General features: G+C 44.7%; 1 protein-coding gene across 1 annotated transcript in view; it reads left to right on the top strand.

Annotated features, from left to right (window-relative positions):
• The first annotated feature begins 1,639 nt into the window (after positions 1-1,639).
• rbpjb (recombination signal binding protein for immunoglobulin kappa J region b) overlaps positions 1,640-16,989 on the top strand; it is a 34,436-nt gene continuing 19,086 nt past the window's right edge. The window contains exon 1 of the mRNA XM_029454674.1: positions 1,640-1,871. Coding sequence (XP_029310534.1) covers positions 1,852-1,871 — 20 coding nt within the window. The 5' untranslated portion in view covers positions 1,640-1,851. The remainder of the gene's footprint in view (positions 1,872-16,989) is intronic.

Here is a 16,989-nt window from a genome sequence, read left to right as displayed (position 1 = left end):
TTTCTTTTTTTTTACTGTGTTCAGCTGTAAAACATTTGAGGAAACTTTATGCTTCCCCATTCAACTCGGAGTGTAACTGGAGGTTCTCCGCCGACTATAAAAAAAAAAAAGAGAGGGAAAGGAAAAATGGTTGAGGGCAGGATGAGGTCCTCGTCTCTGTGTCTTCATCGTTCGGGCCGCGGGCCAGGCACACTCTCATGCAAAACCTCATCCGCGCAACTCTTTTCTCTCGGTTTTTTTTCTTCTTCTCCCTCTTTCTTTCTGGCAGAACAGTGAAGCTCCATAAAAATGAATTATGAATCTGAAAAATATGAAATGTGTACATTGTACACTGCAGGAGATCACATCTGCTACTTTATACAGCACATCTGCTACTTTAGCTTAGCATAAAGACTGAAAACAGAGGGAAACAGCTAGCATGGCTTTGTCCAAAGGTGACCCCCAAAAGCTCACCAATTAATATGTTATTTCGTGTTTGTTTAATTCTTGGCAAGATTGTGTACAAGCCTATTTCTTACCAGTCAGGCCCATGTATTTCTAGAAAAAAATAAGTTTGTAGTTTCAAATATTCAATGTGTTTAAACATCGTAGCAACTCGGCCAACTATTCTTGTTGTATTTGTCAGTTTTAGTCTTTGTTTATTCTGCTAACAGCCACTTTTTCCATACAAAACAGACTCAGGCAGATCACACACATACAACATCTAACAAACAAGAGCATTGACTTGCCATCAGTGTGGTCTCAGAAGCTTTCACTTTTTCTTTTGAAGTTGAAAAAACACCCACAAGAAGTCACTTGTAAGGTGAACAAACAGATGCCAAACAGATTTAAAGGAAGGCTGTAGAGACAACACGGACCTACATGAAGGTTTACGGCTTTCTGACCCCTCCCAGATAAACAAGAACATGACATGAACCGTTTGTGGTGGGGATGATACAACACGCAAACATTTGCAAATGCACTCTAGCTGTGGGGAGAAACTGAGGCAAACAGAAAGGATAATCAAGCCCATGCTACATTTCCAAGCATGATCATTCTAAATAATAGCCTCCCTTGTACTTTGGCTGAGGTTTGAGCCGTGAGGAGGCTGGTCATGGGGCTCCCCAATGTGATGGCAATGTACTAATCTGCCTGTATGGCCTATTCACATGTGTTCACACCATTGTTTCTACATTCTAAACAGGAACTGCAATGTTACCCAAGGGAATTGTACATTTGGTGTGCAGAAACCCTTTAATTGCCGCTCTTATTTAAAGTCAGCATGTCCCTGCAGTCTCATCACCTCTCATGCTTGTTGTCTATACTATTTGGAAGTGTTATAGAACAAAAAAGATATTTTGGCTGTAATTACATGCAGCTGTTAATGCTGAACACTACATAGACGCCATGTGGAGACAGGATGCATACTGTAAAATCTGTGTGAGCCTGGGAAAACCGAGGGTTTCCTCACAACTAGTGTTTTTTCCCCAAACCAATCGGTGCTGTAATTTATTACCCGGTAAACACGTGGGAATAGTATTTCAGCGCCACAAGATAAACAACTTCTCCACTTCACGCACATCTCGCGATAGGGGACGCTCCCTCTGTGCTCGCCTATTGTGAGAGTTTTCCAACCCTCGCGTGATCTTCGAAGTTTCCCACGCCTGTTGTTGTGGCGTCTGCCCTTTTCGCTCACTCTCTCTCTGCTACCCGCCGCCTCCCCTTTTTCTCTGTCTTCCTCACCCACCCCCTTTCTCTCCGTCTCCCTTGTCCCTACACCTCCAGTCTGCTTCTGTTGTCTCGGCGGATTGTTGGGCTGTGGGAGAGAAAGGATATCGCGAGTATTGGAGTTTTGGTGAGAGTTTGTGGAAGATGGCGCCTGTTGTGACAGGGTGAGTCTGAGATTCGGGGCTGGCGGTTGGGGAGCGGAGTTAAAGAGAATACAAGTTATTACCATGAAACAGCTTAATTTTAATCCATGTGATGAAGCCTGTGCACACTGCTGTGTTATGACCACTGGTTTAATCGCTAGAAGTCCTTTCTTTGTCTCAATGTGTTCGCGTGCGAGTGTTTTTTTTTCTTTGACCAGTTAACGTTACTTGCCTGGGCTGACTGTTGCTGCAGTGTTTTGTGAGCTAGCCCCAGCTAAGCGATACTTCACCCTCGGTGGTCTTTTTTTTTCCCAGACAACGGCGAGCTGTTAGCTAGCAGGCTAACCAGTGAGGCATGTTTTAGAAAACTATTTAACGTGTATATACTACCTCTTTTTTTTTTTTTTTTTACCCCCTGACTAGTTTACGCTGAAAGCAATTATATAAATCCTGTAAACATTTGTTTCCGAAACGTGCTCACCCTTTAGCCGGGTAGCACGTTCACCAACTGGATTAACGACTCCACACAGCTAGCTGTCCGATAATGGACGTCAGCTAGCCATTTCTGACTGAAACACGTTGCGGCTTTGTGAGCAAGGCATCCCCTTTGGCAGTGTTTTTTAAATGTTGACTGCATTTGTGAGACAGTTTTCGCTTTGCTGTACATCTCTAAACTCAGAACTACCACACACACATCGACTAGCGTGTACTTTTACGACTTCAGCTCACTGTAAGTGGACGACTGTTATAGTAAATAGTATTTACTACTCAAACAGGGATTTGCACCTCTGTAGGGAAGTTACTAATGCAAACTCCAACCTAACACTGCAGTGCTTCTAAGGACACAATATCACCGATAAACACCCTCAGCAATGTGTGCTTAACCCTATCATCACTGCAAACATCATCCTAATCTTTCTATTTTCCCAAGCATTTGATTTAGTTTCTCATTTACAGTCTGTTGATGATGCAACTTACATGTTATGCCCCTAACTAAGTTAAATTAGCTCCCTGAATATTGTCTTGACAAGTCAAATTTGAAGTTTTTTTTAATCTCTGAGATGTTTAAAATGTCCACATTTAAAAGAGTTCATTAGGCTTGGTGCAGTAATTGCTTATAGATAACACATCTGTGATAAGTATGTCAGCCAAGGATTTTTAATGAGAAAATGGTCTTTGTTAACATTTTCAAAATGATAATTAAATTGATAGCTAGAGAATGTCAAGGATATATTTTCCTCATAAAGCAGTGCATCTTACTCGTTGCATCCTCAGTAATGTGACCATGTTATTCAACATAAATAGGCTGTAGCCTTGGTGTACGAGTGAGCCGATTGCCTTTACTGCTTTGGTCAGTCTGTGGCGTAAACCCCGATTAAAATTATTTGGCTGCACATTAGCTAGACACAAACCTTTTTTTTTTTGCACTCTTGATGCTATAATCCCCACCGACAGCTCAGTGGGTGATAGACATTTGCTGGGCTTGTTTGAGGTGTGTGTATGTTGGAAGGAGAAGGGGGGGGGGGGGGGGGGGTGCATGTTCATTTGGGGCTTTCCAGCAGACCTGAACTGATTTCAGTTGAGGGGGGATGTAGGGGGAGTAGGGAGAGGGAGGGAGCAAGCTAGAGGGCAGGCGGGTCAGGTCTGGGTGGCTGGCCACCTGTCCAGATGATATCTCCAAATTCATGTGTGTTTTTCTGTGAGTGGGGGTCAGTGTGTGAGAGGAAGGTGGGGTGTGTGTGTGCTTGGTTGAGAGAGGTTTAACAGAAAATTAAAGTGCCATAAGGGGTCTTTTTTTTTTTTTCCTGACGGCAGCCCGTGTTCACAGTAACGGTTGGAGGCATCACGGAGCCTGACCACAGCCCCATGTACTGTTTGAATGCTTCTGGCTTTACACAGGGAGGGGCTGCATAACCACAGGCTTGTTAACGGTATCATGACCCTCTTGTAAGAGCATTACAGAGAGGTTGTGGGTCTCTCTGAATTAAACATTGTAGGTTGTACTGACTTCGCCGTCCCTTAAATGTTAAGTTTATGCGTTGCTCTTAGAAACATTTGTATTGTGTTTCTGCATAGTGTAGATTTCTGCTGGAAAATCTATCGACAAATAATAAAAGATCATCAAGTGTATCTTAATGTCGTTCTCACTGGGGTGTTTGATGCTTGATGTGCACAATTGCAGGTGGCAGCTACTGGTTAATCTGACAATTCACAATAAAGTTTTGCTTTTATGAAGCATTGTATTCTGGTGTGCAGATAATTAATTCAATGTACAGCTCCTGTAAAGCATATACAAGTATCAAACACTTCCTCCCCGTAAGCTTTAAAGGTGGCTGCGAAAAGCTTGAGTTCATGTCAGTTACAGCGGATTTCCACGGCCGAAATAAAGTGGTCTCCTCAGATCGCACTAGAATGTCTTTTTACACGGGGTATACGGTTTTCTTTATTATGTTAATGCTTATTTTGGGTCCACACACAAACTATGCATGGAATATAAATGTTCAAAACGGATGACTTAACATGCTAAAGTGAAATACAGGACAGTGGGGCTGCGATTAACAATATGTTCACTATTGATTCATCTAAAAACAAATCGTTTTGACGTTTAAAATTAAACACAAACTCATATTTTCTCATAGCCCAAGGCTTGTTTTGTCAACCCTGCAGTCCAAAATATAAAGATATTACTTTGATATTGAATTTTTTGACTGGGGAAATGTTTGGCATTTTAGCTTAAGTGTCCCAAGCGATTAATCGATTATCAGAATAGCCGCTGATTAATTTTCTACAAACAGACTAATCCTTTCAGCTCTCCATGACAACTGCTCTTGTGTGTTGCGCACATGTGCAAGTGAAACCCCCTATCGCTTGCAGCAGTGCACAAATATCCCTACTGTGCTAAAGCATGGTTTTATTCAGAGCGTTGTGGGTTGCCACAATAACACAAATTAGCACAAGAAAAAAAAACAACTCTCGACCACCGTCCTTCATGTAGGTCTTAGCAGAATAACACAACACATGGAGAAAAAAAAGACTGTGTTGCTACCGTAATGTTTTTCTCCTCTGCTAGAGGAACTGATTGTGATAACTGAAAGAGCAGCAGTGTTCACCTGGGATGATAAAAGCATGAATCACTTATTTCATCACAGATCTGCCTTTGCTTTGCCCCCGAGGGACGGTATTCCATTTTGCTCACCCGCCCTCCATCCCTCTGCCAAAAAAACAAAACCCCCAACAAAAAAACCATGATGGAGTCTTTTAGGCCACAGCGTCTCTGTGCTGGTGTAATGATACCACAGAGCCTTTCTTTGAGACACAAACCTTGTATTTGTTAGCATGAGCGTGCAGTTTGAGCTCTGCGGCTGTGTTGACGGTAATCTAGTGAGTGCATGTGGACGGGAGAGTGTATCTAGACATAAAAGCTGATCTCTGTGTGTGTGTGTGTGTGTGTGTGCACGTGCATCCATTCCCGAGGGTCCTCTCCTCTTCCCTGCTTCCCTTTTTATGAAAGGAGAGGTTCAGAGAGAGAGCAGCAGATGTCGAAGCGCTGACCTTTATGGTGGCAAAGGCTCAGACTGGAGTTAAAAGACATGCAGAGTCACCCCCTCCCCTCCTCACCCCCCTCCCGCCTCTCAAAGCAGCAACCCCATGTACACCGACCCACACACACACACACACACCGCTACCTTAGCTGCAGCACTGATGGATAGGTTAACGATAGAGATGACACAAGCCATCTGATCTGTGTGTCACCTCAGTATCCTGCACCCTCCAAAGCTGCCCTATATCCACCCAGAGCTGTGAAATCTTCAAAGTGTCTGTCTGTGTGTGTGTGTGGGTGGGTGGGTGGGGGGGGAAACAAGCCAGGGGGGAGCTGTACAGAAGTCACAGCCAAAGTACTAAAGCAATGCCACCGCCAGACATCTTTAGGGGGATTTATTCTCATGCATACAGTAGCCTATTGTTTTGGAAGTTCATGCATATCCATTACTTCACATGATTGAAATATCCCCCGAAGCCTATAGTTTCATTCAGGGTTCAGATTCAACTTGTTTGGTCGAGTGATGACGGGCCTCTTATAGCACCACACGCCCTGCTTGACTCAGTGTCTTCATTCTCTTGTTTCCCTATTTAGTTGTGTTTGTCTGTTTGTCCCAGGGGAACAACCACAGGAGACACCCAAGGGGATAGAAATGCACATTTTTGCGTAATTTGGCTTGGATCAGCGCCAGCTTGGCACTCCTCATTCTTGGTCCTCAGCCACGTGCTAAAGTGTACCAGATATACCATCATAGTATGTCCCTGTGCTTTAATGTCCCTCATGCTTATTCATAGCAAGTGGTTCCCTTTTTATTGGTGATGCATTTGAGGGAGCTTGCGTTACCTAATTTCTCAAAGCCCAGGGCACGATAAGGAGGGTGGATTTCTCACACAAAAGCCACGACAAGGGGGCATTTATTAACTTGTGCAAGACTTGGAATGCGTCAGTCTGAGCTCATGCTTTTTTTTCTTCTTCTTTTCTATCTGTGGCTCTTCCAAAAATCTTGCTGCTGTTTGCTTCTGCGAGGACGGGACGGAACATTCTGATGTAAATCTAAAGCCCAGTGTGGTTTTGAAAAACAGCCCTGCCGTCATGTTTGATAGAGGCCCAAGTCCTCATGGTGTTGTTGTTGGCATGGGGCTCCGCTGCTTAGGAGAGACAGAAAGCTAACACGAGGCAAATGCGACAGGCGGTGGAAGTACGTACCTATCCGCTGACTCTTGTTTTGGAGCGGCCTCGTTGTCTTTCTCGCATTCACCCTCCTCTTCCAAGAGAATTTCCTCATCCCCGGCGCTCGCCTTTCCCTGCCCCTGTTCCTTTTGCTGTTTGTAGCGATTACAGCTTCGCCAAGGGAATGTTGGTTTCTACTGTGTCAGCACTTTTTGCTCCCGCTGTCCCTCCACATTCAGGATGTTTCATTCAGAAAACATGAACTGGTCCCCCCCCCCCCCCCCTGTCTGACTCCTGTTTGCTTTCATTTGGCCTCGGTGTGCAAACTCGTACCTACTTCCTATGTCGGGGGCAGCTAAAATTGAGAGGAAAAAATATGAACTCTATTGAGACTTGCGTGTTTGTCCCTGTATCCTTTTTTGTTTTCCTCAGGGATGACAAAGGGGGATCTGTATTATGAAGTTGTCTTTTAATAGACTACTTAGGTGGGGCCTGTAATATACTGTACTAGAGAATATGCTGCTCTAGGCTTTATTTTCTTATTCTGTTGGCTCAAATCCCTGCCTTGTTGTTCTCACTCGTGGTAGCGATGGCTCAGAAGCATTGTTCAAATGTCTCCCCGCTGTCAGAACGTTCTGTCTGTTCTCCGACAACCACTCTGGGCCGGTTCATCCATTCAGAAGGAAGGTGACAAATATGCACAGGATCCCCCCCCAACCCCCAACCCCTCGTGTTGGGAAAGCCCCCAATGAAGACACCTCCCACGGCTTAAAGCAACTGCCACTATTACTGTATTAGATAAGCAGGGAGTGGCGAGCAATAAGCCAGCCTGTAGTAAAAAGAAATGCTGTTGTGGCCTTGGTACTGTCATATAAAGTCTGCCGATAGCAACAGAGCGGTGTTTCACGCCCATTCTCTTTAGATCAATGGCTCATTGCTGATGAGAACATTGCTTTGCCGTTGATTGATCCGTGCAAGCCTTTTGAATTGACATGTTTAGAGATCTATCCTCTTGTCAGTGCTAGAGCTAAGCATACCCGTGTCAGTCCAAAACCCAAAGATATTCAGTTTAATGATATAAAACTCCATATTGGAGATGCTGAAGACGCCATTTTTGCATGAGAAATGTCGGTCGGCTAATCGATTAGTTGACTGACCATTGTTGACTGTTGGCTTTTGGTTGGGACCCTGTCAATCTTATTTTTACATCAGATAAATTCTGTGTAATATTTAGTCATTAGACCTTTTTTTTTTTTGTAATTGTACCATTATGCCCCTAAACAATGCTCAGCATGCATCCATGATTTCTGCAAGCCATCCTCCAGGGATGCACGCCACTGCAGGCAGGTGATGGCAGCCTTGGGGAGACGAGGAGCACACGTCCCCCTCTGCAAGACAGAGGTGTTTTTGCCCACAAAAGGAGTTATCACTTGTTGGGGGGGGGGGGGGTGAGAAAAATATTGAAGGAAAAGAACAAAGAGTGAGAGAGAGAGAGGGGTTGGGATTCCAGGAAAGGCACACTGTTATCTCCAAATGTTTCTTTGCTTTGTCTGATTATTTAACTAAGGCTGCCGGAGAGTTTTACTGAAGAATCCGCCCGGTGGCATTCCTGTGGTTGTTGACGTCAGGAGATTTTGGCCTTTGCTTAGGTTCACAATGAAGTAATAGACGTGAGAGAGAACAGTCTATTGATTTTGTTGAGGAAACAATGCTTTTTCTTTTTTTCCCCCTTGATGAGAGGGTTGGTTCACATTGTGGTTGATCATCTTGCACTTGTGGCTGCAGTTTGATGTTCTCTACCGTTCCCATCATGTTGGAAGCACCGCTGAAGAATGTACGTGAGGTTTCACATGAGCTCATGGAAGGAAACTAACTTGTTTTCTTTACATCTACGGGTTTATCCTGAAAAGTCACCAGCTAACTCTCTCTATTTATCACACTGCTGAAATTTATTAGAATTGGACCTCAAATATTCCAACCTCAACCCGAACTCGCCAAAGTGTCTGGTAGACAAATTAACCCGACTTTGCCACAATTTTACCAGCCTGCGCTCATTATTCACCTCCCTGCAGGAGAAATCTGACATATTCTACTTTATTCTAATTTAAAGCACACTAGTTTCAAGACAAATTAGTGTGCGTGTGGTTAAGACTCAGGAAACAATCTCTTGTTTCACATCTTGGTAATGACAGAGTAGACTATTTTGGAAAAGATGGCATGTTTTTGAAGAGGAACAAGTAGCAGGAACTACAATCCCCTTCCTCATCATGACAACACTGAAACCAGACAGCAGTCCCGAGGTGACAAAGTCATTGCTAAACTGCACACACACACACAAGCGTGCCGCGGTCTTTACGTTTGGTTTGCTGAGAATTTCCTCTCTCTCGCCAGGAAATCTATTTTTTTCTCTTGTTGCAGTGCAGTCGGTCCTTTGGGTAGTTTGGATGCAAGGGCAGGGCAAGACGGTGGTTAGTCTGCCTGAGCTCAGTGAGCTGACAGATGTCCAGAGAGACTGCGCTTACGTTTTGCACAGTCCCAGTTTACATTTAAGGCACGGGTACACTGGATACATAAAATCACATGTCGGTAGAGCTGAAAGGAGTAGGCTTTTTATAATCCATTTGTCAATTGGCAGGGAATTTCATAACGAAAGGCCAATCTGGTTGCAGCTTCTCCAGTTGTATATCATTACTATTGGAATATAGCGACACAGTTTTACAGCTGATTGGTTGTTGTAGCTGCTTGCTATGAAGCACCTGGCTGCTCAGGTTGTCATTGGCTTCAGTGAGACACGCTGACATGTTTTTTATTTTAGTTTTGGTTAATCAAGACAAAGAATACAAGAACTGTTCTGTGCTGTGTGATCAGTGCACGGTGAAGATAAATGACACTGAAATTCAGTAAGGAGGCAACAGGGTGGCATAGTTAGTAGGAGCACCGCCTTTCAACAGGGAGACCCGTGATGACAAGCATCTGCCCCCCGCTGAAGCACTGAAACTCCACCAGCCCCAATGTATGCAAAAGAAGGCCGAATTGTTTTGGCTTGTTAGTCTCTCCATTTGCTTTCGCTATGCACGACAAAGCTGCACCAATGCATGAAAAAGTCAATCACGGTTGAAAGTTTGACGTGTCGTCAGCACACGAGCTAAAGGCCTCGAGTTGTTTCCCTCAGATCAGCCAGTGTGGTTATAATATCCTTTACCAGAACCACTACCTGCTCCATCATCGACGGCTGTTCCGCACAACAGCATGAGCTACAGTAGTGTTGCTGCGGTCGATCTTGACTCCTCACAATCCCTCACCCCCCCCTTGGTTTCCCTCTCGTTCCAGCAGTGAGTCATCAGCTCAGCAGAGAGTGAGAAGGGGGAAAGGGGAGCGGGAAAGGGTGGTTCATTCAGGGTTCAAGGCTCCCTCGCCTCGTCCCCTTCGCTTCTCCTTTCTGACAGTTTCCCTAAAGCACATGACCCGTCTCAACCCTAAACCCCAGCCGTTCCATGTGTGGCTGCTTGTCTCTTTGGTGCACTTTTTAGTTTAGTTTTTTTTTAATTATTATTATGCATGTCTAATTTAGTGAGGTCACATTGCTGCATGGCTTTGCACTTGGCCTGAAAATGTCTGTTCTGCGTCTCCTGTGGCTGTATTTACTTAAAACAGCCCACGTGTCTTTGTCGTGACACGCAATCACTGAGCCGGTTGGGACTTGGTGGTTGAAGAGGTTTGTCTTTTCTACCAGGTACTTTTCTTATTTGATTTCTTTTCTAAAAATAAATACAGATGCAGTTGGATTGTACAGACATGTTTCAACTGCACCGTGGCAAGATTGAACGTATTTATCACAGACAGTTCAAGTAGAAAGCAACTTTCTTTTTTTTATGAATAAAGATCTGTTCAGGGCTTCAATATTTTTCACTTTTTATAAATACTAAATTAGAATAGGACATCAGAGTTGCTTGGTTACAGAAAATGCAACGCAGGTATTATTGTACTTCCTATAATAAAAGTTTTTTTGATACTTAAGATCTTCCTCTTTCTTTCCCACACAAGCACTTTTGCTTAAACCGAGACAAGACTGCTATTTGGTTTCTGTCTGCCTGCCTGCCTGCCTGCATGTCTGTCTGTCTGTCTGTCTGCCTGCCTGTCTGTCTGTCTGTCTCAAGAAATTTGGTCAACTCTTCGGTTTCATTGCTGTCTGCTCTCACACTCGTGGCTCAAGCTAAATCGGAGGTCAGCAGCTCGACATACAAAGGTAGCTAACGTAAAAAGGCTTTCGTGTGGTTGTGGCCTTTTTTAAAGAAGAAGCTCTGCTGTCGGTCTCTATAACCTCTGAGGTGTGACACCTCTTGACTGTTTCCTTTGTAATCTCTCTGCCTGAACAGACACCAACAAGCCCACTCATGAATTCTAGTCTGAAATGTGCCTCGATCAAACCTCTCCAGGCAGCTTTACCAGTTTCATTTATTTTACATTTACGACGGAGGGGAGTGATTTAACCTTGTGTTCGGTAATACCGTGTTCTCTATTGAATTTCCTTTTCTTTTCTTTTAATTGAGGCGAATCAGTTCAGGGATGACCTCTTTGTGGATCCACTGCGACTGGTCAGGAGTGTCAGACTATCTCAAATTAGGACACATGTTATCTGAGGACTGAATGGAGCCAGGTGGCAGGCAGTATAGAGAAAACTGAGTCAGAGCTGCGGGATTCACAAAGGAGACTTCATTAAAGATAGAACAAGCATCAAGGGAGTGTGTGTGTGTGAGTGTGAGAGTCCAGGTTGGCTCTACAGCACACTGGAAATGTCATTACTTTGTGTTCAGGACATTGTATTATGTGTATAAGGAGTATGTACTCGCTCAGTGTGCTCCAGCCTCTGCACCAGATTACACTCGTTTGTTGTGTACAGTTGGTGCGCTAGCGAGTGCACGTCTAGATGTCTTATTGATTGTGTGCCAGGCCAAGACGAGGTTTAAAAAGTCTGTCCATATGGAGCATTGATGTTGGAGAGTGCGGTCAAGAGGGAGATGGAGGGAAAGAAAATGACTGGAGGAGGAGAGAGAGAGAGAGAGAGAGAACGGGGAGGCCTTTTCTTTGGCTTTTCTGCCTCTGTCATTAAGCTCTCCCATGTCAAAGACAGATGGAGCTGGTGCCCTGTGTGTATGTGTGTTCACTTGCAAGTGCAGACTGATGTGACCCACCCAACTCTCTCCACACACACACACACACAGCATTGAGCCCTGCCCTTGATTCTGCCTCCAGTGGGGCGTCTCAGGGCAGCTACCAGACCTCTGCCATCTGCAGTTAGTCAGCCTTGAGGGTCAGACAGCTCATCAGCAGTCAGTTAACTCAGTCAAGTCGAGCTCTCTCTGCTTCTGCTCATGCAACATTACACTTTTATTTCTTGTAAAAGATCATTTTCTGGCCCTTTTTTCTTTTGTAATTCTGATCACATCGTCATTTCTTTTGTTTCGTCTGGCCCCTTCTCTCCTTGCGATTGTTAGGTCGGGCAACCAGAGTGGGTTAATGTAGAAGGAAAAGAGAGTTTATTCACATGTACGGGGTTAAAGTACAGTAGATCAACTGAGGTGCAATCTTTGCACACATGAATAATAATTAGTCTGTGCCTTTTTTTATTTGTTTCATAATATTCTCTCTTCAAATCATCACTTTAACTGATCATCCTCTTTGCATCCTCACCCTCTCCCTTCCCTGTGGTTAGTTGTGATGATTCTCCTAGCCGGCCGCTGCGATTGCTGGCACGCACGGTGGCACATGCCAGGCAGCGGGGCCAAGCACAAGGCGAGCCTCCGACTCGAGCCGCGTCTCGGTCGCTGTCGTCTAACAGACTTTCTGTCCGCTCCTCTTCCCCCCCCCCCATTCATGTCTTTCTCATTGTCCCTCTTACGTCCCACACCCTCTCCGTGAAACACTTCTCCAGGGTTGACTCAGGATAAGTTCAATGCCCGAGCTTGGCCGCCGCCACTGTGACAAGTTTTTCTTTTCCTTCTAACAAATGATTAAATACGTGCTTGAAAGATTGTGTGCGTAATACCCCTTTCTGCAGGCCACACACAGCATGGCACGGTGCGGCGGAGGAAGTGTGTGTTGAAGGAAAAGGCTGATGTTTATGCTCCGTGCATGTTATAACTGCGTAACAGCGCGTGCTGGTGCTGTGACATCAGCATGCAGGTATTTTTCAATAGGCAGCCAGCGGGCTCGAATTTCCAAATTTCTCTCACTTAGTCCGCATTCGCCTGCTTGGTGAGACACGTTAATTCCACCCATTTCTTCTCCGTCCGCTCTCGAAAGGTTTTCTAAACCACGTCATGCCCAGGTAGCGGTAACAAGGAGCACACTGTCTCGATCTCAGCCTGTTCTTGTCTTTCAAACAGTGCTGATTTTCTGGCAAGGCTTCACCAACTAAAGCTCGCAGGCATGATTTTGCACTCCTCACAAGCTTTCTTTATAAGCTCAATAACAGGTTTGCCTGGCAACTCCAGCCCATAATTCTTTGCTTTACTCGTGTGTTTACTTTGGTGAATAGCAATAAGCTCGTTGACAGGTGTCAGTGTGGGGGCCGTACAATAGGTGGTTGTCAGCTTCCTCTTTTCATGAATGCTTCCTGCCCCTCACTGGATGAATGCACCACTTGCCATAGGTCCTTTTTGTTTTCTAAAAATATAAATATGTGCAGTTTGCAGAGTCCATCTAAAAATACTTTTCACTTTTAGTCTAGCTGTGTTGTTTCTGTGTTTACAACCACACAGTTGTAGACAAATTGCTCTTAGTATCTCCTTGTTTTCAGCAAGAGCAGAGTTCATATTTTGGGTGTCACTGAGACGGCCCCGTGGCTATGGAGGCCAGTGGAAGCTGCGAGGGAGCACGGTGTTGATAATGAGGTGTACAGCCACTCCGAGGAGTTGCGATATCTGCTATCAGCCCTCAGGCAGCGAAACCAGACACCTTTTTATAGGCCTAATCCCTCTTCCCATCCCGCCTCTTTCCCCCTCGCACTGCTGTTTGTGTGCACTGTCCCGGAGCGCTGTGTGTGTAAAGTGTGCGAGTGTTAACGCAGATCCGTAATACACAGTCGGATATAGTACGGTCTCATGTTCACACGGGGGGCCTGTGTCGGAGCACAGTTGACGCACCCTGGTGTGTAAGTGTCACACATGTGTGAAAAGCGGTTTAATTAGATGCAGATTGAAGTTTACGGTCCCTGAACTCAGCACCGAGCACATTGCAAGCAGAGTCTAAAGTGATCTGCTTTGAATGGCATTTATGTAAAAATATAAATCTGTTTAATATTTAACTGAAAGTGTGTTTTAACACTAAAATGTTTGTTTTTAAATGTTTTCAATACCTAAATTAGAGCTGTCACAATATCACATTTACTACATTGTGGTCATTGAGTCATATTGTGCTCCCCCCCCCCCCCCTCTTTTTTGAGTGAGTCTGTAATTATAACTTTACAAAAAGAACAATTACACTCATGAATAGTGAGATTTAAGAGGTGCTGTATCGCAAGATGATATCAATATTTTGTTTTTTAAACCTGTTTATGGTCAATATATCCCGACTCTCCTAAACCATAACAGATGGAGCCTTGTGCGTCTGCTTTGGACCTCGCACCCTTTGGAAAAAAAGTCAATTATTAATTAAAAGTGAACGGATCGGTCGGTCACTGTTTGCACATAGACAAAAAGTATAAATGAATATAAAGACGTAGCATCAGCTCTGTTTTTGAGAGCAGACGCAGCTTTGTATAGTAGTATTATCTGCCACATCCACATGAACACACGGCCTGCCAGTTGACCTCAGAGGTCACACCCTAACCCCCGTGACCTTGAGCATATGAATGATGGCGTCTGGCGTCTGTGGCTTGTGTTTTGGTCCCCTGGGAAGAACTCAGGCACACAAAAGATAGGTGTGTGTGTGTGTGTGTGTGTGTGTGTGTGTGTGTGTGTGTGTGTGTGTGTGTGTGTGTGTGTGTGTGTGTGTGTGTGTGTGTGTGTGTGTGTGTGTGTGTGTGTGTGTGTATCTGAAATGTAGACGCAACATGAAAGTGCTCAACCAAAGGTGTCGACTATCATCACATTTCTTTTGCTTCCCGTGCGTTGAGTTGTGGAGCTTGAAGCTCTCAGGAATCTGACTTTACTTTTTTATTTAATGCTATTCTCAGTGATGCTTAAAGCTTCTCTTCACCGCGGTTATCTCTCTCCATCCCTTTCAGACGTAATCAAAGTCACGTCTGGTGTATACAGTATACACCACCTTCATCGTGTCTAGAAATATACCTCGGATCCTTCAAGGGCGGCGTATCTTAGGCAGCGCCGGCCACATCAATGACAAAGCTTAATATGGAAACGTATCCGACCTGCGGATTATTGCTTCTCGAAGCATCCCTACTATACAAATGTTACCGCAGCGTAGGAAACTTTTGGCGAGGCGCATAAAACTCAACTCTGCTCCTCCTTTTTGATTTATTATAGATGCATCGAATACATGCCCGAGCAACAGGGCGAGAACCGTATCCGTTTGTGCGTCTTTTCAGAAGAGTGGGACACACACACACACACACACACGGTGCCGAGGACACGTCGGGGTGTGTATTTCTGTCTCTTCTCGGGTGTTGATGTGCGTTTTCTTCCCCCCCCCCCCCCCCCTCCCTTTTTGAGCGCTGCTTGGACTGTCAGTCACAGCTGTCAAACACATCCCCGTATGAACGGCACACACTCGGTTCACACACTCTCAATCAACCCCCTGTTGCGTGTGCATGTGTTGACGTGTGTTTGTGTGTTAGCGTTGGGAAGTGGGTGGTCGATGCTCTATTTATAGCAACTGCCAACCTTCTCTGTCACCAATGCCTCGTATGTCATACTACCTGTCAAAGGACGATGACAACACCCCACCGAGTTTTCCCTCCACCGCTCCATGCAGAGGTTAATTTTATTCCATTACCAACGTCTCTGTGCGTCGCAGATGAACTTGCATCAAAATGGCATACTTTGTGAAGCTATATCATTATTCAGCTGTGTTTGAGCTTAATATGGGCATCGGATCGGGACATACCTGGTGCAGGTGCATGCCAGATAACTACTTTAATCGACAGAATTAAAGTCATTTCATGAACCGTAAACATATGGTAACTAAGGTGGTGTTAGATGTGCAACATGTGCTGCAATATAACAAACTGAAACAAGCTGCTTTTATTTATTTTTGCCTAAAATAATGCCTAAGTAAAATAATAAATAAAGGCCTTGTCTTTGAAGAAGAGAATGTTTATTAATCCTGATAAAAGTGAAGATGAAAAGCCTCTTCTCCCTCCCCCACCCCCGGCCTTTACACGGCAAGAAGTCCCTCCTGATTTCACATTCGGCTCTGGTCCAGATTTGACAAATGACTTCTTCTAAGAGACGCTCGCTGCGACTCGGGGTGTTTGCGGCTGCGCGTAGTGTTCCGTGAAAGAGCCCTGAGGGGAGGGGGAGGTGTGGAGTTTCAGACCGCGTCTTCGAGTCATATCTGCTGTTGGTTAAGAGGTGTTAGGTGGCTCTCATAAGCTACAAGGTGTGTGTGTGTGTGTGTGTGTGTGTGTGTGTGTGTGTGTGTGTGTGTGTGTGTGTGTGTGTGTGTGTGTGTGTGTGTGTGTGTGAGAATCTCCTACATGACGATATTCTCTCTAACATTTTAATGCTCTTATACATCCAATAACATTTTATTTTCCCCTAAAAAAATATTGTTGTTGGCAGCATGTTGGAGCTTCTATCAATGTTCCCATGGCTCTCAGGCTACTTCACTTCCCCCCCCCCCCCCCCACCAAACAGCATGGAGAACACCTTTGGTTGGCGAACGTAATCCATCAGCGTAAAAAGAGAAGCTGACAATCTCGTCCTGCAAAGTTGCATCAGAATGGAAAGAATATCAGGCTGTAAAAAAACAAAATTACACCGTGAAGGAGATTTTCCCCGTCACCGTTCGTGGGGGGGGGGGGGGGGGGTGACATAACGGGAGCGAGTGTGTTTTACTTCCACGTTCTACTTCTCAGATTTTTTCTGTGCCTGAAACTTTCAACCAGTAGCGAACGCTCCGCGCGGTTCTGTTAGGACCCTCATTCTGTCAGTCACGAGTCAGCAGACTAAAGCAAAGCACAGTTCTTCTGCCCGCCATACTCCATCAAACTTAATGTTACAATGACGGTTAAAGATCTTTACTTTTACTGGAACTGCCTCGTGAGAGAGATGATAGAGAGATGTTAAAATGTACAGTGAGATGTACTGCGTTTTAATAAGTTAACTACACTTAAGTCAACTAAGTTTACTGTCAAACCAAAGCATCAAAATGTCACATTCGAGAAGCGAATGTCGAGTAATTGTTCCAATTTTCCAACTTCGCACCCATTTTGCTAGTATTTTTTTGATTAATAGACACACACAC

The sequence above is a fragment of the Cottoperca gobio genome, chromosome 18, assembly GCF_900634415.1.
Source record: "Cottoperca gobio chromosome 18, fCotGob3.1, whole genome shotgun sequence".
In the NCBI taxonomy this organism is placed as follows: Eukaryota; Metazoa; Chordata; class Actinopteri; order Perciformes; family Bovichtidae; genus Cottoperca; species Cottoperca gobio.
Note: the sequence above shows the minus strand (reverse complement) of the source record. Positions and strands in the feature narration are given on the sequence as shown.